General features: G+C 40.9%; 1 protein-coding gene across 2 annotated transcripts in view; it reads left to right on the top strand.

Annotated features, from left to right (window-relative positions):
• The first annotated feature begins 712 nt into the window (after positions 1–712).
• The window catches only part of AS3MT (arsenite methyltransferase), a 383350-nt gene continuing 357586 nt past the window's right edge, over positions 713–26476 (top strand). For both annotated transcript variants that reach the window (XM_069239493.1, XM_069239492.1), the window contains exons 1-2: positions 713–862; positions 23225–23279. In XM_069239493.1, the coding sequence (XP_069095594.1) occupies positions 777–862; positions 23225–23279 (141 nt within the window). In that variant the 5' untranslated portion in view covers positions 713–776. The remainder of the gene's footprint in view (positions 863–23224; positions 23280–26476) is intronic.

Below are 26476 nucleotides of genomic sequence, written 5' to 3'. Positions count from 1 at the left end.
TTACACCTGAAGCAAGCATAGCATGGACATAAAATACAACTAGAACGTTTCGAAGCAGAAATTAGTGTATCAGTGATATCAGGTGTGTACTACGGCCCCTTACTGCTTCCCTCACAAACCAATAGTCTTTAAAAAATACCTCTGCATTCATCAGAGGGGAGACTGCCTGTTTCTTACTCTGCATACATGCCAATATTTCGAAAGGAGAGACAGAAGGCTAGTGGAAAAACGGAGAAATGAACTTTTCCAATTGTCTAACGTTGAAACAGACTGAAATATAAGGCCGTGGACAACTAAAATAAAGCATTTTTTTTGCTTAAAAAAAATCGGGTCCGAAGGCATGAATAACACTGACAACTGGCAAATAAACCTGGTTCAAACGGGAGAGTCACGATGATTTTTTTAAACCGAAAACGACTTTATTTACGCTGTCTCCCGTCTGAAGTTACCTCTGCATAAACAGAATTATATGGGAGAAATACATTCTCCCGATTATTTTTTTGAGATAGTCCAAGAAGTCTATGGGAGAAATACATTCTCCCGATTATTCCACTTTACTCTTTTAACATGTCGACATGCATAGACACGTAATTGAAAGAAAGTCACAGTTTAACTCGCGAAGAAGAATATTCCTGAAATAAAAGAAGGCAGCGTTCTCTCGAATCAGCATAATAAACCCTTCTCAAAGTCCAACAGCCTTTAGCCATACAGGCTGCTACACAAAGTCGCGAGTGTAAGCACCCTCGCGATGAGTCAGCAAGGGCGGGCGCGGCGCCATGTTTTTAAAGAAAAAAAAAGCAGAATCACAGAAGAACAGCCCTCTGCAAGCAGACACCATGTCGCAGTGCTGTCACCCCTCCAGGTAACTAATACGCAGCCTCAGACGTCGCCCCAGGCTCTGGTACCTTTGCTGGTGCCAGACCAAAGCACCCCCTGCTTTGCTAGTGTAGCGTGAACAAGTTAACCCGAGCCTCCGCCAGACACTGTGTTGCCAGGGCATAATTACTTTAGTTTGCATAATAAAGGGGGCCAAACCAAGACTTGCAAATGAGGTTTTTCATGTCATATGAACTGTATTGTTTGCAGGAACATTTCAGTGGGGGATATCGGAAGGCTATCTCTTGCGTACGGCTCAGAAAACGTTCACCTGCTGGAGAAGATGTGGTGCATTGTTTAATTGTCATATTAAGGCAGAGGACTTCAAACTTTAGGGGCGGTCTCAAGTGATCTGAGGGGTGATTGGGGGCACACTTGGGACCAGATTGATCAATACTTGCAGGTGGGGTATAAATAATAGCGACGCAAACTGGCGCAAAATGTTAATTTGCGAATTGCTTTCCAGTACAAAATTTTTGCTCTGGAATGTGGCCAAAAATTAACGTAAAACAGTGCTAAGAGTTTCTTTACGTGACTTTGCTTTAAAGCGACAAGCCATAGGGGGCATATAGGTAGTCCCGAGTAACCACCTATGAATTTTGACACAAAACTCCATCTACCAACATTTGAAGAAAGAGCTTTGCACAAAGAATGTACACCTTGAGGTAGGTGTCAAGTTGTGAAAAATATTTTTTTCCTCCTAACCTCCGATGGGAGGAAGAATCCACTTATTTTACCTGGGAAGGCAAATGATCACATCGGGCAGATGGATGCTACAAATTGTCCATAATGGTTATGTTGTGTCCTTTCTTTTATCCATGGCTCACATCCCACTATCTACCCAGCGACCGACGAAGGGCTATCCCTCCATAATGCGGCAGGAAGTGCTAGCTCTTTTGGCCAGAGGGGCTATAGAGATTGTGCCAGACATAGGACATGGTTGCTATTTCCATTGCTTTCTGGTGTCCAAGAAAGATGGTGGTCTTCAACCTATTTTAGATCTACTCTTTCTCAATCACTTCCTCTGAAAGGAGAAATTCAGTATGGTCACCCTAGCCCAAGTCTTTTCTGCCCTCAACCCTGGTGACTGGATGGTGGAGTTGGACCTGCAGGTCACCTATTTCATTTTTCCTGTCCTGCCATCCTATTGGCACTACCCATGGATCACAGTGGGAGAGAAGTATTTCCAGATTACTATCCTCCCCTTTGAACTCACCAGTGCCCCCTCGGGTGCTATTCTTTCCCAGCCTTGACAACTGACTGTTGAAGGTGGGCAGGACCCCGGCAGTCGTCACTCACCTCCAGACTTTGGCAAACCTCCTGTCATCTTTGGGGTTCACTATAAATGTGCTAATCACTTGACCCCTTCTCCGACACTCCCCTTCATTGGAGCCATTCTGGACAAGGATCGGTCTCGTGACTTTCCCCTGGAAAAGACAGTCTAGGATATTCAGGCTATGATCCCATCCTTTGGTCCTGGATTTCAGTGGAGTGTACTCTGAGGCTGCTGGGACTGATAGTCTTGTGCATCCTGCTGGTCGAGCATGCCAGGTGGCATATTCAGGCTTTGCAGTGGGATCTGAAGTCCCAGTGGGACCAACATCAAGGGGACATCCAACCATATCCATTTTTCAGAGGAGACTGCAAAAGATCTGCAGTAGTGACTTATGTGGTTATGTCAGTGGCAGACCCTTCCCCACCCAGTTGATGCATAGCTTGTGATAAGAGGCCTCTGGTCTCTGGCGGAGTCCCGGCTCCATATCACCTTCTTGAGCTGAAAGCCTTCCTACCAACCATCAAAGGGATGCTGGTACTGGTACTCACAGAAAACAGCATAGCCATGGGATAATGCGGCAGGGCAGGGTGGGGCATCGGACCCTTTGTCAGAAGGTCTAGCACCTCTGGACATGGTTGGATTGCCAAGGAATTGTCCTGGTGGTGAACCACCTGGCGGGATAGTTGAATGCTAGGGTGGATGAGCTCAGCTGTCTGCGCCTAGTGGATCACAATGGCAGCTACATCCAGAAGTGACTCAATGTCTCTTTCACAAATAGGGAGAACCTTGGCTTAATCTATCTGCTAGTTTCCAAGGTGCATCTTGCTCAGAGTCACGTTCCACATCCAGTGGAATTCGGGACTCCTGCATGGCTTTCCACCAATACCATTGTTGCCCCTAGTTCTCTTGAAGATCAGGACAAACTGGGCCCATGTCATCCTCCTGGCTCTGGAATGGTCACCTATGGTATGATGTCCAGCGTTCTTGGGCTTGAGCATCTGTCCTCTCTGGTAGGATCTGCTGTTGCAGCAGAACAGTCAGGCTCTCCATCTTGGCCTTCTCAACCTCTAACTTCATGCGTGGAGATTGAGTAGCAGTGGCTGAACACCTTTGAACTTTTTCTGGCTTTGTTGATATAATCTTAGTTGCCAGGCATCCCTTGACGAAAACTGTATACGCCTGTTGTTAGGATAAATTTGTGGTTTGATGCAACACTCAGCAGATTAATCCTCTATAGGCCAAGATGTCCGATGTCTTATTACTTGTTCTGTTGCTCAACCAGCAAGGCCTTGCTCTGGGCACGGTTAAAGGTTATCTTTCGTCTCTCTCGGGCTTCTCAGTCTTGTAGGACTTTCTGTCCATCCATAGCCCTCCTCCTGTGTGGTACTGTAGTGGTATCTATTTAAATAGTGAGGAATCTGTGGCTAGAAGTCTGTATCAGAAGGACAAGTTACTTACCTTCAGTAACTCTTTCTGGTAGAGACTCTTTCTAGCAGTAGATTCTTGAGTGGCCCTCACATCCTTCTTGTTCTGTGTTTGGACTCTGCCTTAATAAGATCCCACATCTAGAAATCTTCACACTATACCAGTTTGGTTTTGGGGCTCAGTTTCTGAGTTTGTGGATGTTCTTGAAAGCAACTGACATTAACAAGCAGGAGTGGTGCCTAGTTAGTTATGCTCATCCTATCTGGAGCAGAATGGTGTCTGTGCAGAGCTGCAAGGTGCCACCTTCCGGCATGCAGAGGTACTATGGAAATTTTTCAATCCAGTCTGTCCTCCTGGGAATATTCAAAAGATGAGGAATCTGTGGCTAGATAGAGTCTCTACTAGAAAGAGCGTTACCAAAGGTAAGTGACTAGTTCTTCACACAGGGACGGACTTGCACATTGTGCATTAATTACAGCTCACCTGCGATTTTCAAAAGGTACGTTTCAGCAGGTCAAACCTGACAAAAGTTACCAGAAGAAAATGCCTCATAAATACCACTAAAAGTAGATTTTGGTATGCAAAACAGCAATATCTGCATGTTATTCCCCATCGTGACAGCCACATCTTGAAATGGGCGATAATGGACACACCTTTTCAATTCTTATCTCTGTAAAATCAAATTTAAAAGGTGTGATAATTCATATTATTATTGACATCCATTATCTGTCTGTAGCACCAAGAGAGTTGCTTGAGGTGAATGGGCACTCTACAAATATGCCTGCCATGTTTACTTTAACACATGAAAAGTAATGAAACGCATGCTTCCGCCACAGACAGCAACAGTAGCAATGGTGCTATGTTCTATGACAGAGACAGAATAGACAAGTCATAGGGGGCACCACCTGTGAAAAAGCAAAGCTCATGAAAATATGTTTTACCAGATTATATGTTGGGAAGTCACTAACAGTATGATCAGGTCCATTGAGCCTAAGTACTTTGTCGCCCATGGGACGTCCTGCTCCATGGACTAATGTCCCATAGAACAGAGAAGGTCATTTGCGCACCCTCTTGGGCCATGCACAAACACTCTTTCATTTTTACAGCACAGTTTTCACAGAACGTTGCTAAAAGCTATTTGGCTTTTAATAGGGGGCTCTGAAAAAGGCCAACCATTAAATGTTACAGTATTTCTAAGGTCCAGTTTAGTGAAAGGGCAAAGTCCTGGCATACCACACCACATATTGAACTAGCGCTCAAGGCACTAGCCACTCCACCTCAAGAATTCTGCCTTCCTTTTGTTTTTTCACCGTGTCACATAATTGTTGTTGCAATCTGACCTCTCCCACCAATTCTCATGCTTTGCAGTTCTTTAGAACAGCTCTTAAGTAGATGCAACCTTGGATTTCAGCTTTGTTGCCCCTTCAGTAGCTGAAGCTGCAGAGCCTCTTTAAGTGTTATTCCACTGCTGTGCGTCAGCCATGTCCATGAAGTGCTGATTTGCCCTTGTGTATCCTGCTGGTCACTGATTTAGATAGTGGCAGAACCAGTTTGGCATTTGATTCTTTCAAGGGAGCCAGAATGAGAACCCCAGTGTTGAGAAATCATGCCTGTCACTGCCATAACATTGCAAACCAAACAATCATTTGCAATACAATAAGTCTTGCATTTGCATGAATTAGAACTATTGGCATTGTAAGTTCATAACTGGACTTTTCTTGCCACATAAATTGGTCAACCTTACCTCATAATTTTGCCATTTCCGGCTATATAATTCCAGTGGCCCTACATATAACGAAAGCACTTCCATTTAATTCTTCCTCTATCTGCAGCAAAAAATTAAAATGCTGCCATTTAGCATCCTAATTTAAATCTGTCATGCTAGTTCCGATAGAATACCACTTTCACCACCCACCATCAGAGTTGCTGGATGGCTAACACAAGTCTCCAAAAAAAGACACAAGACAACCACAGAGGAGAAATAAACTAGAAGGGTCACCCAAGCATATAAAGAGTGTTCAAACAGTCATAGTGTAATAAGGATGTTTAATTGGCCTGAATTATGGTCATAATTATAATAAGGAGAGATTATTAAAACATGTACAGTTATCATGTAAACCATTATCAGAAATAAACTTTTGGCATTAGACTATAATGCTTAAAACAGCCTCCAGAGGGCACCATAATAAAAATATAATTTGTAAGAAACATGGTCATGTAACCATGTTATTAGCCCGTAGAGCGCATAACTCTATTAAAAAAACATGAGAAAGTAATGCAGGGTAACCTCATACTTGGCCCATAAAGGGTGTTTTAGGGCTTACTTGCCTTCTTTAATGATATTACAAACAAGGCCTTTAAAAACCAAACTCCTCCGAGCTGTAAAACAAAAGTTCTAGCCATTAGAAAGCTTAAAAGACAGGAGGGGTTATTATTTTGGGGTCCCTACTAACCTAGTGTAGGGACCCAGAGATGATGTAGACAGAAAGAGCACATTGTGGTCATTGTTTTGAAGGTGGTCCCATAGTCCTAAGACCACCACAGGCTAAGGTATGAGCACAAATGTTTTGTTAAAGTAATGCCCTGTAAAGCATTATAGGGTGAGTTTTTGTGCATTGAATATTATAGTATGTTGACTGCAAAGCTCAGAACACCCCGTAAAGGACACCACAATAAAAATGGCATTTTAAAAGAAACATTGTCACGTAACCATACAGACAACCCTTCTAGAGCATAACCACATGAAAAAAATAGAATGGGAGAAAGTAATGCATTGTAACTATATTTAGCCCAGAGAGAGCATAGTGTACTACACATTTTCAAGGTTAGCACGCTTATTATAATGATATTACAAACAAGGCCATAAGACGTAACTTCTCCCAGCTGTAAAACAATAGTTCCAGCCATGAGAGAGGTTAAAAGATAACGGATGGCGGTAGGGGTTATTATTTTGGAATCCCCACTAACATAGTGTGAGGACCCAGATGTAATGTAGACAGAGCACATTGTGGTCAATATTTTGAAGGTGGTCCCATTGCCCTAGGATCACCACAGGCTGAGTTATGCAAAAATGTTTTGTAAACGCATTGCCCTTCAAAGCATTATGGAGCACATTTCTGTGTCACAGATATTTTAGTATGGTGATATGACTGTAATGCTTAAACAGCCACTAGAGGACACCACAACAAGAATAGTTTTTGTAATAAACATGGTCATGTAACTATATAGTTAGCCCCTTAAGTGCGTAACCACACAAAAAAATAGCAATAACCAATCCAGTATAACCATATGTTTAGCCCCTAGAGAATATAGTGTATTACACATTCTCAGGTGTAGCAGGCTTATAACAATATTACAAACAAGGCCCTCAAAACACAAGCTGTTCCCAGCTGTAAAACAAAAGTTCCAGCAATGAGAACACTAAAAAAGACTGAGTAGTGGGAGGAGTTATTATTTTGGGGTCCCCACTAACCTAGTGAGGGGGCCCAGAGATGAGCTAGACAGAAAGAGCAGGTTGTGGTGAATGTTTTGTAGCTGGTCCCATTAGCCTAGTACCACCAAAGGCTGAGTTATGAGCAAAAATGTTTTGTAAAAGTAATGCCCTGCAAAGTATTATGGGGCAAGTTTCCCAAGTGCAGTGAATATTGTAGCATCCTTTCCCACTGTCCCAGGAGAGCAGCTTTCTCTTTGAGGATTTCTGTTTTACGTAAATCATTTATCAATTTCAATTATTTTAAGGGGAGTGCCTCAAGAAATTACTCTAATTAGGTACCTGTGAACAATGTGCCCAGCGCTCCAGTCCTGCTGATCAAGTCCATGCTGCTGTGTTTGTTCACGCTGTGAGAGCCATGGTCGCCATGCAGCACGAAGGGGAGACACAGAAGAAAAAAATAGTTAGCCCATGCTGAAGCAGTAATTCAAAACAGCTTCAAGGCGTGACAAACGTAAAATATTTTCCAATGACCAACAACATTTTTAAAGACATGCCCAGGAACAAATGAAAGTGATAGGTGTGATATGGGCGTGATTAAAAATGCTTAGCCTCGAGACTTCATGCTTCTTGGTTCAACGTCCCTGAAAACACAACAAGCACAGAATAGAGCTTATTTTCTGGGTCACATACTGTAAACCTATTCATGCAGGAAGCATAATTTAATCCAAGCAGCCTCATGACAACTGATTTGACTCTGTATGTTATTGTTCTAATGACAAGTTATTCAGGACACAATAAACTACCTTTTTATTAAGTACTAATTACCATTCAACTGAACCAGTTTCATACACATTAGAATAGATAAAGATGGAGTAAATAATTGCAAGATAAACAACATCAACACAGGCGTTGTTAAACTGTACCGTGCATGTGGGCCAGGTTATAAGGGCTTGTGGGGCTTAGACCCCATCAGTAATTTAAGTTAAGGTTTCATTGCTTACTAGAAAGAAAAGGTATGAAATAGAGCTGAGAGTATGTCAAGGTCTGTAATCGGAAACTGTCTCTCACTAGTAGGACCCTTATCATTCAAGCATTAAAACACAGAACGCTTGTTTTATTTATTGAAAAAAGCACCATTTTATAGGCACATAGCAAACCTTCCCTTTTATTAAAAAAATAGTTGTTATTTATTAAGCCTTCTACATCTATTTGGAAAACATGCATGTGAGTTACATTTAGTAAAATAACCTTAAAAATTGTATTTTCACGTTTTCAATTGTGCTCATATCTAGTCTTTTAATACAAACCTCTGCGATGTTTGCATGTTGTTGTTATATAAAAATAGATATTGTAAATCATATGTTACATGCAGTTGTAAAGTACACCTGAGCTATGACTTCAAAGGAGGTACAATGAAGTTGCGACAGCCCTCCCTAAGAGGAAGTTACATCGTTGCACGTTGTGTATGGTAATTATTTGCTTATCTATTTTTTCAGGACTTGTTCCCCGCTTTCAGGGTTCAGGAAGGGCAGCTTGGGTGCCCAGCTCTTGTTGGTTGGCGCTATAGGATTAGATAACAAAAAAGTGGCCTATTCAAGGTTCTAGAGTCCGTTCGTTCATTCATGGATCTTTTGCATTAACTATCAGACACGCTGGGTGGATGTCTTGGAGGTGATGGTGGAGGGGGGTGAGTTGCTCATGTTATCTAAGCTCCTTCCTCCAGTAATTCAGTGAATTTGACTTCCATAATACCATGTACACTGAATGTGGTGCAATGGGTAGTGAAAGATGGCAAAAAAGCAAGGCTCCTAGACCTAAGTGGAATACGGCCATGTAGGGTCCCGCACAGTATGATATACTTGATGTTGTACTGGGAACATTAAGCATCAAAAAGGCCTGGAAAAAATGGCAATAAAGCTTTGAATACTCAAGAAATGTGGGAGGAGTAACTCAACCAACTACATCCCAGTCTCGCTCCTGAGAAATGCAGGCAAGGCTTATTGAACTGTTTAACTTACCGTATCCAGGAGTGGATGAGTAAGAAACTAATATAGAAAGCTCCACAGGCTGCAATTTATGGCCCTGCAGGCGAAGACTCTGAGGATTTTCTTATTTCTCTGTGTGTAAGACATTCCTGTCTTTTAGCCCGAGCCTTGTTAATACTTTTCTTCAGTGGATAACAATAATATTTGATCAGTCTAAGTGTGAACATCTCTATGTGCAGTAGGAGTCCTGATTTTAATATCTGCTGTTGGTCATCTCACTTTAGCCAAATGGATGTGTAAGAAAAGATTTAGTTGAGATATACAAATAATCTATCTCGGCTGTCACTAATTTGGTGTATGCCATTCACAAGCCGGTGTTCACTAGTATCATTTTATCACGTGCAGGAGAACCGTGCGATCACTGAAGATGCCCTGTAAAGCGCATGGATTATTAAATGGAGCAACGGTGAGGGCCAGTGACCAAATAATAAAAAGATATATTATGCCGCCATTAGTGTACATCATTCAAAACACATAATTTTAACTAATAAATGTAGGATTACCTGCTGAGGCAATTACCACTGCAACAAATCTTGAACACTTTTCATCACAATAAAAAAATACCAGTGAGAGTTATGCCTCCGTCTGTTACCAATGTCTTCAGTAAAATTTGCTCACTGTGCCAGATTTCTAATTAAGCTGAGGTAGCGTTCGAGTTATTTACCTGAACCAATGACTGGATTTTGAGGTCCTAAAGAAAGACCTTTAGAGAAGAGATGAGGTCTAGCTGTTAAGTTTCTGACTTTGGAAACTGGGTTTGAATCCAAGTTACAGGGCTACACTTAAAATCCTGTGATTTTGGTCAAATCATTTCATCTCCATATGCCTAAAATTACAAATGCAATATTATAATGTCTAAATTCGCCATTGATGCTCAGAGTCTCTCTCCACTGTGCACAGTATTCACCTCCTCCATCTCCCTCTTTAAAGTACAGTGCCTGCTAGCTCTGTAGTTAGTACTGAGCTATATAAATACTGTGGTATGTCGCAGACCACCGATGCCATGGAGCAGATCGAGGTGTTCACCGGTATTGTGCACACTGCACTTAAAGTGGTCAGCGGTATCAGGACTCAAGACAGCCAGAGTCGAAAGGCAGACAGTACATCTGAGGTAAAAAGCATGAAGCACCACCATATGCTTTTCTACTGTGTGATCACAAACCACCCCCGCCCAGCCCTCCAATATATTCCGCATTTACTAGCTCTGCTCCCCTTCTCTGCTGTGCTTTCCCCCTTTACGGGTTCTGTTTTCCTCTCTTTATCATCCGTTCCTTGTCTTCCCCTGTGTGATTTCAAATTGCTCCATTAGAACTCCCAATATATACTCCTTTTACTGGCTCTGCTCCCTTTCTCTGCTGTGCTTCCCCTTTTACAACCTGTTTGTCCCCCGCTATGTCTGCTCCCCGCCTGTTCTACTAACGGGTGCCAGCTGACTGCTGGAGTTGTGTCTATCAGCTAAATAGCTGTGCACTCCTTATAGTATACTAAAAGTTCATTTTTAGAACTATATATCTGAGAGGGGCGGAGTCTGGCTGCCGTCTGAAATGGCCGCCTCAACGTAGAGCTCCGCGGCTCGAGGGGAGAAGGATTACCCAAACAGCTGTCAAAAAGCCTCCTTGGAGTCAGAATGAAAGGAAATATACATGTGATAACAGCGACATAACTCAGAAGTTATTTTCAAAGTAAAAAATGCCAGTTAAAACGGAGTTCTTAATTGAAGCCCTGAAGCCCAGCTAGAAATCACCTGCACAGGGCCCCTCAGCTGAGCAAAGAACAACACTTTCTGTCAGGACACAGTCAGCTGCTGAAGAGATAAGGGGATTTCTTCCTGTTCAAACTGGGAGGCTGCACCAGGGGAATTAAATCACTGTTGACCTTTGGTTGAACTCTCCACACAGCACAGGGAAGCCTCTGACAACTCTCAACTCTGAGGTATTTTCTCTTCACTTAACTTTTCAGACTCCATTACCTGAATGTGTGAGCACAGGATTTTCTTGCCAGCCGAGTGTGTGGAAGGAAATACAGCCAGTTCCTTAACAGATAAGTGGAATTCCCTTTCTTGAAAGGCTGCTGTAGGGTAAACTTATGGACTTTCACTTCTGAGGTATTTCTCTTCATGTGACAGTTCAGAGTCTGCTACGCAATTAAGTAAATGCTGGAATTCCTATCAGCAGAGGGTGTAAAGCGAATTTGGATAGGCAGGCAAAACGTGAGCTATTTCTGATGCACTGATTCTCAGGGACACCTGTCTGAAAGCATTCAGTCATTATTTTTTAAAATTATAGAAGTCTGTGGCAAAGACTAATTCTGTCAGGAAACACAGCCAGCTGCTGATGCGATGAGTGAAAAGGCTGCTGTAAGAGAAGCCTCTGACAATTCTCAACTCTGATGTATTACTCTTCACTTAACTGTTCAGGATCCATTACGTGATTATGTAAGCGCAGGAATTTCTTGTCTAAAGGTGTGTGGCGTAAATACAGTTTGGCAAGTGAGTGTTGTACACCATTCCTACAGCTGAGAGAGTTTGTGAAAATTACTCATTCTATCAGGAAACACAGACAGTTTCTGAAGAGATATGTGAAATTCCTTTCCTTGAATGTCAAAAGGCAGCTGTATGAGAACCATATAAACGTTCACTTCTGAGATATTTTTCTAAATTTGACAATTCAGACTCTACTACGAAATTACATAAACGCCGGAATTCCTATCAGCAGAGGGAGTAAAGTCAATTTGGGTAGGCAGGCGAAAACTGTACATTTCTGATGCACTGTTTCTCAGCAACACCTGCTTGAAAACATATAGCCATAATTTTAAAATCCCAGATGTCTGTCACCATTTACAGTGTTAATATCTACCTACTTTGTGAGTCAATTAGATATCATATTTGATTACTAAGCTGTACTTATTTGTCTTCTCTAACATTAAAATATAACAGTATGGCCAGTGGCAAATCTAATAGAAAGCCTTTGTTTACACAAATAGTAGGGAACACTGTACCTCCAGGCACGTCTACTATTGTCCCACAAGACATTGCTTCAATGGACCTTATTTTAAAAGAGATCTCTGCCGTGGGGCAAAGATTGGGATCTATGGATGTAAAAATTTCAGATCTCGCAACAGAAATGAAGACAATACGGATGGATCTAAACTCTTTCCATACCAAAGTGGACATTTTAGATCAAAGAACCACTTTTTTGGAAGAGAAATTAGATAATGCAGAGTATTGGGGTCTGGATATCTGGCACCTAAAACAAAAAGTTATAGAATTGGAAGACAGGGCCCGAAGAAATAACATTCGTTTTTATGGAATTCCAGAAAAAATGGAAGTCAATAATGATGTGAAGAACTTGCTACTAACGTTAATACCGCGGCTACTGAACATATCTTTTGAGCATCCCCTTGAGTTGCAGAGAGCTCACAGAATTCGACCAAGAACTTCAACTCTTGAATCTAGACCTAGATCGATTATTGCATGCCTCTTACGTCATGAACAGGTCCGCCAAATATTAACAGCTGCTCGTAAACATGGTCCATATGACTTGGAAGGCCATAAAGTATTTATTGCTGCAGACTTCTCCACTGAAACCAATGCCAAACGAAAAGCGTTCCTGCAACTTAGGCCAAGACTCCGCAAATGGGATATCAAATATGGTCTTTTAGAACCTGCCACAATGTGGATCACAATGGATGGGAACTCAAGGTATTACACAGAGCCTGAGGATCTGGTACGCTTCCTGGACCGTTTGGATGACCAACATATGGACTCAACGCCACTGGACAAAACATCTATGAATAGTCTGCTTCAATTACAGAAAGATCCACAAAGCCATTGCACCGGTAGATTACACGTCCGTACCTTTAAGAAACAGTTTGACAGAGATAAAGCAGTTCACTGCGTAAAGTCACTCACACAGGAAAATCCCAGAGACAAATCGAGATCACCTCTAAAGTCACCCACGTCTTTTAATAAAGTAACTGATGCTCAACCTTCCACTATCACTTCTTCCAGCTAGATGAGTATATTTATACATGCTATGTATTAATATAATGTTATTAGTGTTTTACTACAGTTATTAATTCTGATGGATATGATTTATTTCCTATCCTCATATATTGCTGTTCAATAACCATGTACATTTGCTGCTGTGTTTGTATTTGCAGATTTTCTCTTGGATAGCTTTTATAACTCCATGGAGTGTTTTTTCTTATAATTTATTTACCATGAGTGGTTTTCCTTTCCTCCCCTCCAGAGTCTGGGTTTGAATTGAGGTTTAGACCCACCGACAAAAGATACATGTTATTTGATCTGCAGTGTTCTTTTACATTCTAGCATTTAGAACGGTGTACTTACACCATTTAGAGTTTAGTGTTAACAATATTTTATGATTATAGTTCCACATATTGGTTTCAGGTTTACTATACTCCAGATAGTTTTTTTTTTTTTTTCTTTTTCCTTCTCCTCCAGTAAATTCTCATTGTCACATTACCATATAATTTATCTACTTCCTTTTCCCTTTTTTAGCATTTTGGCTCTGTTTCACACAGTACACATATACTCTAAAAATTTTAGTCATCATCATGACAACAAGTCCTATGCAAATTGTCTCTCTCAATGTCAATGGCTTTACTAATTACATTAAAAGGAAGAAAATTATTTCCTATTTAGCCTCCAAACATACTGACATTGCTCTCATCCAGGAGACTCATCTATCTGATATAGAATCAGAAAAATTAAAACGAGATTGGGTAGGCCAGATTCTTTACAGCTGCAAATCCCCTTCTCACATATCAGGAGATGCTACATCCCACACTACTACTAGAAAAAGTGGTGTAACCATTCTAATACGGAAAACACTGCAATGCCAAATACTTCAGTCATGGTCAGATGAGGATGGTAGATTTGTTATAGCGAAGCTTAAAGTTGGTAACAATATATTAGGAGTGGGTTCCATCTATGCCCCTGTTGGGACTAATGCCCCCTTTTTCCTTCATCTAAATAGAATTCTACCCGAAATGGGAATTTCCAGAATAGTTTTGGGAGGCGATTGGAATCTTGCGCCAGATGTGATCTTAGACAGAACAGGTCCTCTGGACACAACTCATGGTAGAGATAGAGCCATACTGGGAGACATCAGAGAAGATCATGGTTTGATCGAAATCTGGCGTTTACTACATCCATCAGATAAGGGGTTTACATATCACTCAACAGTACGTGATTCCCATTCTAGAATAGATTACTTCCTTATTTCACATTCTATTACACCACAAGTACTAGATTGTGATATTTTAGAAATTGCACTGTCAGATCACGCTCCTATCAGTCTCCAGCTTGATTGGGGTCTGAAACGGCCTTGTAGGAAACCATGGCGATTAAACATATCGCGCTACAAACTACCGGCAGAAAAGTCAAAATCACATTTGACTACTTATATGAAAGATAACAAAGGATCAGTTTCTTCTCCACAAATCTTATGGGCAGCTGCAAAAGCCACTGTTAGGGGGCAAATGATGAGGGATTCTGTCATAACAAATAAACGCAGAATAGAACAACAGGCCATTTTGGAAAATGATATCAAAACACTGACATATACTCATTTTAGTAATCCAACTGAATCTTGCAGATGCAGATTGGAAAAAGCTAAGATGGAACTTAATACACTATATACTTCCAAAACAGAATATATGCTATATAGACTTAAGGCTCGCAATTATGAACAAGGAGAAAAAGCAGGCCGTTTACTAGCGGCACGATTAAAACAGCGAGAAGCTATTCCAGCTATTCCAGCTATATATAACCCTGAGGGTAAACTAATAACTGAGACTCAAGCAATAGCTAATACGTTTGCAGATTATTATACCAAGTTATATAGTTCAGAAGTTGATGATGACCTCCTCAAAGAACAGGAATTCTTTGATAAAATAACACTCCCCTGTCTCAACAAACAGGACCGGCTCATACTGACTGGCGAAATAACAAAGGATGAAATTGCACAAGCAATCTCCAGTCTCCCATACAATAAAGCACCGGGAGAAGATGGTTTTCCTGGGGAATTTTACCGTTGGGTAAAGCCAGAAGCAATAGATGCCCTTTATGAGGTTTATAAAGAAGCAGAGGAAACTGGTAGTCTCTCCTCACTCTCAAATAAAGCTATCATAACTGTCCTTCCCAAACCTGAGAAAGATCCATTATACTGCAGTAACTATCGTCCGATATCTCTTCTGAATACAGATTCAAAGCTATTAGCCACCATTCTTGCCAAAAGACTCAAACAAGTTATCTCTAAACTCATACATAATTCTCAAGTTGGATTCATGCCAGGCAGAAACTCTCGTAGCCATCTCCGCACTTTGGCTCACATACTTTGGTTTTCCAAGGATGCTGGAGAAGACAGAGTAGCATTATCCTTAGATGCCGAGAAGGCCTTTGACAGCATTGAATGGAGCTATATATTCCGTACATTGCATAGGTTGGGATTAGGTGATGATTTTATCTCTAAGGTTAAATGGTTATACAAGACACCATCTGCACAAGTGAATTGTGGAGGTTTCCTTTCAAAAACCTTTTTACTGCAAAGAGGTACCCGCCAGGGTTGCCCTTTATCGCCCCTCTTATTTCTTCTTGCACTTGAACCACTGGCTGCAGCAATAAGACAGTGTTCACAAATAGCAGGCATTCCTACACCAGCAGGCATCTCAAAACTACTTCTATACGCGGATGACATATTACTCACACTTACAGATCTACCTACTTCACTCTCGGCACTCATGTCTACTATTTCTCACTTCTCAAACATTTCTGGATACAAAGTCAATTGGAATAAGAGTGAAGCTCTCCCATTGACCCGGGGCACAACAAAAGCAGCTATCTTAGGCTACAATTTTCAATGGAAAGCAAATCGCCTGAAATATCTAGGTATTTATATCAACACTGGTTTAGAACGTATGATTCAAGATAACTTAGATCCACTTATTGCTAAAACGAAGTCAGAATATGAAAAATGGTCCCATCTTAACCTGTCCTTTTGGGGTAGAGTCCAGGCAGTGAAAATGATTATAGTGCCTCGTTTCACATATGTTTTAGGTATGTTACCTTTGACAGTTAAAATATCAATACTGCGAGACATTGACAAAGGTATTAAAACCTTTATTTGGGGATCTCTGAGACCTAGACTCAAAATCTCCAAACTGATTGCTCACAGGCGATCTGGTGGCCTTAGTTTACCATGCATTGAACATTACTATACAGCCCTCCATTTATCTCAATTGGTTTATCTTTGGCCAATACAGGATGACCCCCACTATGGGTTCTTATTGAAAAGCAATCTTTACAGGTATCTTCAGGTTTGCAAATGTTTTATACTCATAAATCGCCTGCTTTACAAAGTTCTAACCCTATTATTCAGTCTATGCTTAAGATTTGGATACACTCCCACAAACTCCTTAAGAGTAAGCCGAGGCTACATAATAAGGCTCCCATATGGCATAACGCTGATATTAGAATAGGGAAACAGACATTTCCTGGGATACATGGGAGAGAGCAGGTATTCTAATGCTGGATCATTTATTCACTTTAGAAGGCGAGCTTAAAACCTTTACGATGCTTCAGATAGAATTTCAACTCCCTAGCTCTCAAAAGGGGAAATACTTACAATTGAAACAAGCTCTACTTAATAGACTACGACCATTTCCGTGGATACCTGAGGATTCCCCAGTCGTACAATACTTAAAAACTTGGGGGAAATTGAAAGGGGCGGTCTCTGGATTTTATAATCTCATTGTGCATAAACTACATTCATCACCATTACTAGCACAACTCCACGTCAAATGGCAAGGATTACTTAATGTAGCGTATTACAATGAGGACTGGATGGGTGTTGTTTTGAACATGGATAAAGGAATCAGAGAGGCAAGAATGAAATGTACTCTTTTCAAAATTCTTCATAATTGGTACTGGTCACCACAAAAACTCAAGGCAGCAGGTTTACTCCACCATTCTACTTGTTGGAGGTGTCCTCATGAGGACTGTGATATCCTACACATTTTATTTCGATGTCCAGTTTTGACGGAATACTGGTCTTCTATAACTTCCTCTATACACAGAGCTATACATGTGCCCATTCCTTTAACAGAAAAATTAGTTATATTACATGATGTTACTGATCTCCCAAATCTAACAAACCATACAAGACGATTGATTGCTATTGCACTCACTGTAGCAAAAATTTGTATATTACGACATTGGAGAACACCACAACGTCCTACACATGATGAATGGCTTATTGAAATGTATAACATGGCATCATATGAAAAGCTGATTTACAGATTGCAAGATAATGTTGGGATTTTCATCCAAATTTGGAAACCCTTTCTAGCTAATACATATTCTATTAATATTCACACGTAAACGTTTTCTCATTCTTTGTCTCCTATCTTTATTAAGACATTTTTATTATTGTTTTGAGTCATGGTGTTATTAAGACAATTGACATCTCACCCATTAACACTGTTATTTTAAGTAGGACTTACTGGTCACCAATTCAACACTGTTGAATTGGCAGGAATATCTTCATTTGAAATGTTATATATGTGGATTTGCGTGATATTACTATCGCAACTGTCTTCTAACAACCTATAATATATGGTTTAACACATATTGCATAATTCTTTTTTTCCAGATTTTCTGTTATAGGTCTACTTCTAAGAGTTAATGCACAGTTGGATGCCTTATAAATAATCTCATTTATTGATATATGTCTAATGTTTGTTTTTGTGTTTTTTTTGTGTTTAGAAATCTGAGAAGTTAATATTTCATAATATTTTTCATATATGGCCATAATTTGATGTATTGTTTCTCTATTTAACACAGTCTGTATATTGACATGTACTTCTCAATAAACATATACAAAAAAAAAAAAGAACTATATAGTTGCAATTCTTTTGGTAATTGTGGTTGTGTTCATTGTGTCATTATGGAAGTTTGTCATCTTTGTGCAATTCCAGTCACCCTCAGCCAAACTCTTCTGCAGCAAGATTGAGGTTTTTCTCCTCTCTCCTTCATTTTCATTCTTCCTACATGCTCTCTCAGACACAGCTTGTGAATTAAAAGGCTGACCGCACCCCTCCTCCTCCTCACTTTATTAATACCTGAAGCCCTGCAGGCCCTGGCAAGCCATTATCCCAGTGATATCCACCAATTGAAGTAAGTCACAATTAAGGAGGTAGGTTGCATTACAACCCACTCTAAAGCATAATATAATTTTTGTCCGTATTTCAGTCTTTTATTTAAAACATGGAATGGGCATAGTAAATCTGACCCCTCCAGTGTTTGCACTTACTGCATGTGCTTGGGTTGGAGTGGGAATAGTACATTTATACCATTCAAAGTCTAACACTTTCCCTACTGTTGCATATATTGGAATTATGCTAGGATTGGTGTGGGAATAATACATTTGACCCCTATAAAGTCGAGAACTTCCCCAACTTTACTTATGTTTGAGTGGGAATAGTAAATCAGACCTCTTTAAAGTCAAACACTTTCCCTACTTTTGCTTACATTGGACGTGTTAGATTTGTTATTACCACTCCAAAGTCAAACACTTTCCCTACTTTTGCTTAGGTTGGAGTAAGAATAGTAAATGTGACCCCTTTGAAGTCCAGCACGTTCCCTACTGGTGATCAGGTTGTTGTGGGAATAGTAAATCTGATCCCTCTCAAGTCCATCAATTTCCCTACTGTTGCTACAATTGAAGTGAGAATAGTAAATCCAAACCTGTCAAAGTCTAACATGTTTCATACTGTTGCTAAAATTGGAGTAAGAATAGTTTACCTGACCTCCCCAAAGTCAACACGTTCTTTACCTTTGCTTAGGTTGGAGTGGGAATAGTAAAACTGACCCCTCCAAAGTCAAAATTTACTCTACTGTTGATCAGGTTGAATTGGGAGTAGTGAATTTGAACCCCTCAAGTGTATTTTGTTATCTGAATAAAAAAAAATGTTTTAATATATATTTTTGTTTTTGTTTTAATTTTAAAAGTTTGGTCTTTTATGTATTTTAATTTCTAAATTTTTAATATCTAGTGCTTGTAATTATAATTGATTACTATTTTTATTAATGTTTCAGTAACGCTTTTATTGATTAAATGTTATATTAATTATTTTTATGATTAATTTAAGGTATATATTTTTATTTTGTTTTTATGTTATGCATTTTTGACTATATTTATATTACAAATATATTTATCAAATTGTAATATTCTTTTTAACGTTAATAGATGTTTTATAGTGAATAAAGTCTATAGTAATAACATTTCAGTTTTAAAACTTAGCTTTTTGCTGACGATGCTGTGGTCCTCCTGTATTTTTTTGTCAATATTCTTTACTTTACATGCGATGTATGTAAAGTCGATATTTGTGTTGCAATTAGTTGTTCACTGAATGATCCCCTTTAAATAGCTGTTTCTGCACGGATTGTCGGATTTTGCTCGATTTTACACATCTGCATTGTTTGTGAATTATTTGCCACAATGGGTCTGACAAAGTAATTAAAAAAACAATCATGTTTTGTTTATATGTAGCAACTTGAGGTTGTTGGTTATTTACTTTGAGCACATATATGCATTGTATAGCAGCGTAGGGTGAAAGTGTACTGCTCAGAAGAAGTAGATTAGTTGTGGAATGACTAAAGAGAAGAATTACAAAAATCTAGCACATCAAAGTGCAACAACTGAAGTTTCTGCACCGTGTTACGCTAGGAGGACAGCATTATTTATGTATTAAGATATGGCACTGTTACACTCTTACACAACAGCGGTGCTCTTTTTGGCTGCCAAGTACCATGCACACACCTTGGCAACAAAAAATAAAGATATGTATGTGATATCTTGCATTGGTTTTGTTCTGGCAGGATATCCTTCTAATACAAAACATTTATGCTAAGACATACTTTAAAACTTCAAAAATTGTATGTGCGCAGAACACATGAATATTTTGAAAAGTTTGGAGGACTAAAATCATTTCTCCAAATTAACTCCTGCCTCAAGGAGGCATCCGTTTTTTGGTGCAAAACCCTCTATACATATATTAGTAAATAAGGCTGTGAGTCAAAAAACATTAGTGCTAGCTTGGGAAAGCCTATGCACCACCCATCGGACACACCCTTACATCAAAGTAACGCAGAATAGAGAAATGTACTTTTGGGTAAATTTCCAGTGCAGAAAATGTTTTGCACAGGGAAGTAACTAACAAATTGACAGTTTATGCTGTTTTGCGTCATTTTGGTGACTTTGCACTTGGCACTAATTGTTGATAAATCTTTCTGTCTGTGTCTTCTTTAGAGACTTATTTTTAGGTCGATCCCAGGCAGCATATGCGCTGTCTCTTCGAGACATGCTGTTATCTACCATGCCCATCGCTTATCATTGGTTCAAGCGTCTGCCTTTCAAAATTTCTGTTGATTGTTTGGTGAATAGCTTACATTTATCCTGCCTTTAGGCTGCTTTTGTTCCACCTTGGTACTGGCCCTGCTACATGGATGAGTTCCCTTCTGGTCATTTATGTTAGCTGCAGCACACTACGTCTTTTCTTTTGCCTCTGCTCGTGTTTTAGGATGGTTGTTCGCCTCAGCACGCTCGCTTGTTTTCTTTTATGTGGACTTCAGTACAGATTGATGCCCATTTGTAATTTTCATTGCCAGTACAGATCAGCATTTATTTGTAATTTTCCTTCTCTTCAGTATTTGGTTTACATGCCATTGTTTAATTTTTGTTGCTCCCACCCCAGTATTTTATGTAGGAACAGGGAGAGCTGATGCTGAGACTTGAACCGGGTTCCCCAGTTCCAGGGTCAGCACCTCTGTACGTTGTGCGGCACCCTCTCAGACCATACTTGTTTTCTGTGCAATTGATCAAACCTTACAGTCTCAGCTTTGAATGTTTACTGTTGCTGCAGTGTCTTCCAGGATGCTTTTGACCCAGAAGTAGAATCTCTGATGAGGGAGATGTGCTAGTTTTAAACGTCTAAGTTCACTCGCAGTTTTGAGGCGAGTGATGACAGGTACGCCGGTGTGAATTACACTTCTTTTTTAACCTAATAGCACTTAAAAGAGCTCAGACTTCTTGGAGCCAAGTTCACTGCTCTTGGAATGCAGCCCCCAGGCACCTACACCACTGGCTCCAAGCAGGGAATCCCAGGGCGGGTCCTGAAGCGTGAAGGGAAAACGAAAGCGGCTCGCACCCCTCCGACGCTGAAGTGGTGTGCTTATCTCTGAGGTGACAGTCAGCTGAAAGGCAGCAGCGTGCACCTTTGTTTGGTGCAAAGCGGGTCACAGGTGAAGTGGGTCCGGGCTCTGCGGGGGACAGGGTTATGGCACAGATTGCCATCTTCCTGAGGAACAGCTTCAGGCGCAGATCCAGAGCGGGCGGAGGTGAATGAGTACGGCTGGTGCCAGGTTGGGTGAACCAGGACACGGAAGATTTATGCTGCTGTCCCCTAAATTAAACATTGTCCCTTCGGGCTTTGGTATCTATGTTGTCCCTTGAACACTGTAACTGGAGTTTACTTGTCACACTAAGCTTTTATACAGTATTAGCATTTATACAGCTCCTTTCTGCTCCCCATGAAGCCGAAAGCGCTCTCAGGTTATACTGTGTCCTCTGGTAAGTTTGGCAGCTTGTAAAATGTCTACCATTGGAATGTGCACAGCTTCTCAGCTATCATATTATGTACTTAAAGTGCATACCCTTTTATCTTGCTATATGCGTCTCCGCTCAGTCTCCATAACATCATCATTGGGTCCTGTTACAGCTCCTTTTGAAGCTCTATGTTTCCCACTAAAAAACTAGCCAAGGTTCTCTGGCATCAGTGTTGGAATTGGACAAACCATATTCTGCGAACACATGAATTGGGGATGATGGTGGACAACAAAAATGCAGGGAGTCATGAAAAGCAGTCTGAATTCTTCTTAAAATATGCTTTGCTAATGCTGGTTCTCCATTGGCAAAGGGTGGGTCTAATGCAGTGCATCCATAAGAATAACAAACAGACAGAAAATGGTGGATGGAATGCTTGAATTATTCTCAACTACTTATACTGACTTGAGCGCATTGCAGACCATTGTTTTATTTGCTCAGTGAGCTACTAAAGGTTGGCACCAGCCACCATGGATGTAATTTGTTGGGCCCCAGCAGTGAGGTGCAGCTTTGGTGCCAAGGTACACTGAGGTAACAGGCTCTTATTTATGTGCTGCTAACCACCTTCGAAGTGTAGATATTTTCACTGTGAGACCTGTTGTAAATTGAATAGGTATTAATGGATGAACTTTACTACTGGGTATTTCGAAAGACTGATGGTTTTCCAGTTAGTCATAAATAACTGGTTAAATGTCTAAACTTGTTTCGTGTCAGTAGTTCCCATCCTGTGGTCCGGGGATCCCTGGGGGTCCACAAAGCCTCCTCAGGGAGTCCACTACTACTTAGGATAAGAAATAATATTAACAGATTAGGTCCCCAGCTTTCAGTAATGACTCTTGGGATGAGGGGGTCCTTGGATTCCAATAATGATTCAGTGGGGGTACCTGGCTTTCAGTCATGATAAGGTGGTGGTCCACAGAAGTCAAAAGGTCGGGAACCACTGTTTTATGTAATTGTACAATTAATTCGAGGAAGCCACTACTCAGGCACCTTTGATGGAGTATAGTATGCCTTCCTGATGGCCACATGCTACTTCATGCTTGGATCTTCTCAAACCAAGATGAAAAGAGTGGACAAAAACATCCTTTAGAAGGCTGCATTAAGGATGCAGTACCTTAAGTAGGCTAATAGAGGTCCCTTTGAAACTCCATAGGGACACCTGGTAAGAGCCTGTGGTACTGCACCCTTCCTTGCTTGGCAGATATTCTTGATTTTACAGATCAGTAGCTACCACTGCGTTTTCGAGTGCGCCATGGGCTTATTACATGCTCTAGGCTTTCTCCAGAAAGTAGTTAATGATTATCAGACCGTTTTCGTTTATTTATTTATTTTAGGTTTTGTGCTGCATTGGGTAGTCTGATGTATGGGTAGTTGGATAATGTGCTGCATGGCTAAACACTTACAAGATCCCAAAGGTGAGACCTGTTAGCTGTGCCAATGCTTGTTTATCTGTGTGCTAATGTCTTTATTCTTGTGTCTGCAGTGGAGCAGCACCTGGCTGTGGAGCTCAAGGCTCTGAGATATACAACGATGTCAAGGTAAGATGCCTAACTGCAGATGGTCAGTGGAATGCATGCATGTGTTTTTCAACCCATAGTGTAGCTTCTGAGATAACTTACTTTACTTTTATGAAAAGTGCGTTCCATCAAAAATTCTCAGGTCAGGTTTGTGGAAATAAAATGAGTAGGATTGCGCTTGTCATTTTCTTAGAATTGTTCATTTTGGAGTTTTCACAAAAATCTTAAAGTGTATGCACAGATATCTGTGCAATTTGGAGATTTGCAAGCATATGCATGTTTACTTTAATATTAGCAATACTGATTGTCAGGGAGACAATCCTCCTGTTTGGGAGACATTTTTACTTGCTCAGTTTCCAGATGGGACAATCCCTTTCTTATACCCTGCATAAAAGTGTGGCGTTTCGGTCACTATGCCACCCTAAATGCACTCATATTACTCACTTGTTTTGGAGTAACTGGGGTGCGAGTTTAGGGTGTGAAAAACAATGGACTTGCTTGTGAATACCCATACAGTTACAACGTTTTTGGTGTTCGCCACATTTCTTTAGCTCTCTGTGTCCTTGGGTACATCTAATTTTGTCACATCTTTACTGTGGATGGGATTATGGAAAGGCCACCGACTGACATTTCCCATTTCTTAAGTGGGGTATGTGTTCAGCACATTGTGTAAGTCCGCATCCATTCAGTTGGCTAAAAAAGGTGTTGTGTAGCGGCTCCTCCTGTCTAATTCCATTTTTACACCAACAGCTTATAGTTTATGGTCGTTCTTCCATTTCCAAGAGCTTTTGGATGGTATTCTAAGACTGGACATACTGACAAATATCAGTGGCAAGAAATCTCCTGAGTGTCTTTCAGGGGAGATGTACTAAGGTTTGTGTGGACCCTCTTGTGGTGCTGCGCAACTCTGTGCTGCTCCTGTTGGTTTTCATAACGACGAGTAAATCATCGCAATGCTTTGTGCTTCTTTGTGGTTGTTACACGAGCGCCGGCACAGATCCTTTTTAAATAACCCCCACTGTGTTTTACAGAGTAACCCAGGGATGACGAGTAATATTCTGGTTTGTCAAACTTCATGACTTTACTCCTTACACAGGTCACACACTTCCTATTTTGTATGTGAAATGAAGAATGACCACTAGTAAGCAAACTGGACAGATACTATAGCCTTAGAACCCGCCGTAGCGGGCTCTACCGGCTATTAAAGGCCCGCTCCCGAGTTAAATGCCCGAGCCGAAGGCGAGGGCATTTAACAAGGGAAAGGGCCTTTAATAGCCGGTAGAGCCCTCTACGGCGGGTTCTAAGGCTATTAGAACATTCTGCCACTCAGGGCAAAATGTTCTCTTAAAAAAACAAATTGTTCACGGAGCCCGAGGGGATTAGAATCCCCTCGGGCTCCGTGAGGCTTTGTTCACAGCTGCTGCTGTGAACAAAGCCCATTGGAATGTTGGCGCTGCGGGCCTTTACCGGCCAGTAAAAGCCCGCAGCACTCCATTGTTTTCAATGGAGCTGCCAACTTCCAATGTTCTAATTTCATTTACAATGTTTTATTTGTCAGCTAAAGCATGTAGCCACTAAAATGAATACCTGGCCAGGTTGATAGCTCTGCATTTTGTGCAAGATATATTCATGGGGCACTAAAATTTCTTCATTTGCTCACAGCACATTCCCCTCTGCCAGGCCAGTTATTCACACACAGAAAATTAACTGTCATCTGCAGTTCAGTGACAAAATAAAAGACACTACTTCTAACTAAAGTCATTATGGTGAGACCCCCACCAGCCTCCATTCCAGTGACACCCTTTCAGCCACTTTCAAGATCACAAGGCTTTGTTGCATTAGAGCAGGAGAACTGCGGAGATTTCTCAACGTCTATAAACACATGCATAGAATATGCGACAGTAAATAATATATAATCTTAATGTGTCTACTTTGTGCTACAAATCTCTGCAGACCCAGCAAAATTACAGATGTCGGTGCTAATCCCATTAATAGTTTAAATGTAGAGCACAGTATGGGCTATCCTGCTCTGCATGAGAACTGTAAATAAACACTACTTGTATGTGCAGTGCCTCTTTAGCATTAGCCAACAGGGTGTTCCTTTGTCAAGATGTGTGTACCTCTTTTGTTCTGGGGTATTTTTCAGTGTGCGTCTGAATGTTGCCGCATGCAGTAGAAATATGGGCATTTTGGGATTTAGTTGATATGCGAGGGAAATGTAAACACGCAATGTACTTTCATCCATATTGTTAGCTGTAGCAAATTGCAGGTGCAGGCAGGAAAAATGCCTGTGTGGTTCCACTTTGATATTGGTTTTTACTGATAAGAATATTTGGTCCATAGCATAAACTATTAAAGGCAGGAATTTCAAAGTATAGTAATATGACTGTTAAGACGACCCCACGCGCGATCCATCTCTGTGTTATCACTTATAAGAAATGTGATGCATACGTTCACAATAACATCTACATCTAAAACATATCACAATATTAGGAAAGCACTCTTTGAAACCACCTTTCATTTTGACATCCTTTGATAGCGGCGTCTCTAAAGAGGGGGCAGCGGGGTCTTGGGGAAGAAGGATACCACACCGGCTTGTTGTTGTGTGAAAAAGGCCGCTTTATTGGAAACAGGTGCACTCACATTTTTTATACCCTAGGACTTACGCCTCACAAAACTAAAGACCTCACTATACATAAAACTTCCTATAACCTCTCACCCCCACCCCTACCCATCCCACCCCCTCCCCCACCATTTTAACCTCATGTCCTGTAAACCTTTGACTGTAAACCCCTTTGTCATCAACGAAACGTCCACGTTACTATTCTTAAAGTCGAACTATCTGTCCTTATTTGTCCTGTTCTTCACTCCCTTTTTCCCGCGAGATGTTGTCAGCCCTGTCTCCCTTCTCTGTTGTCACATTCCTGATCCGTCCCAACCCCCCGCTGCACCTGTTCCTCAGCGACGATATAACTACAACCGACCCCCTTTTCTGTGCACCCGTTTCAAACCAAGCACCAGCCTCCAACAAAAACATGTTCTTAACTGCTCTAAAAACCCCCAAAAGAAAAAAAAAACCGAAAAAACTAGCGACCGATAAATATATAGGGAGGGCGGAGGGGGAGCAAAAAACCTCCCTACCGCCCGCTCTCGTCGCCACCAACAAAATGGTGGCGACCTTACAAAATGGCAGGTATAAATACCTGCTTCCAAATAGC

The sequence above is a fragment of the Pleurodeles waltl genome, chromosome 6 (genome assembly GCF_031143425.1).
Source record: "Pleurodeles waltl isolate 20211129_DDA chromosome 6, aPleWal1.hap1.20221129, whole genome shotgun sequence".
NCBI classification, from domain to species: Eukaryota; Metazoa; Chordata; class Amphibia; order Caudata; family Salamandridae; genus Pleurodeles; species Pleurodeles waltl.
This window is presented reverse-complemented; position numbering and strand designations above follow the sequence as displayed.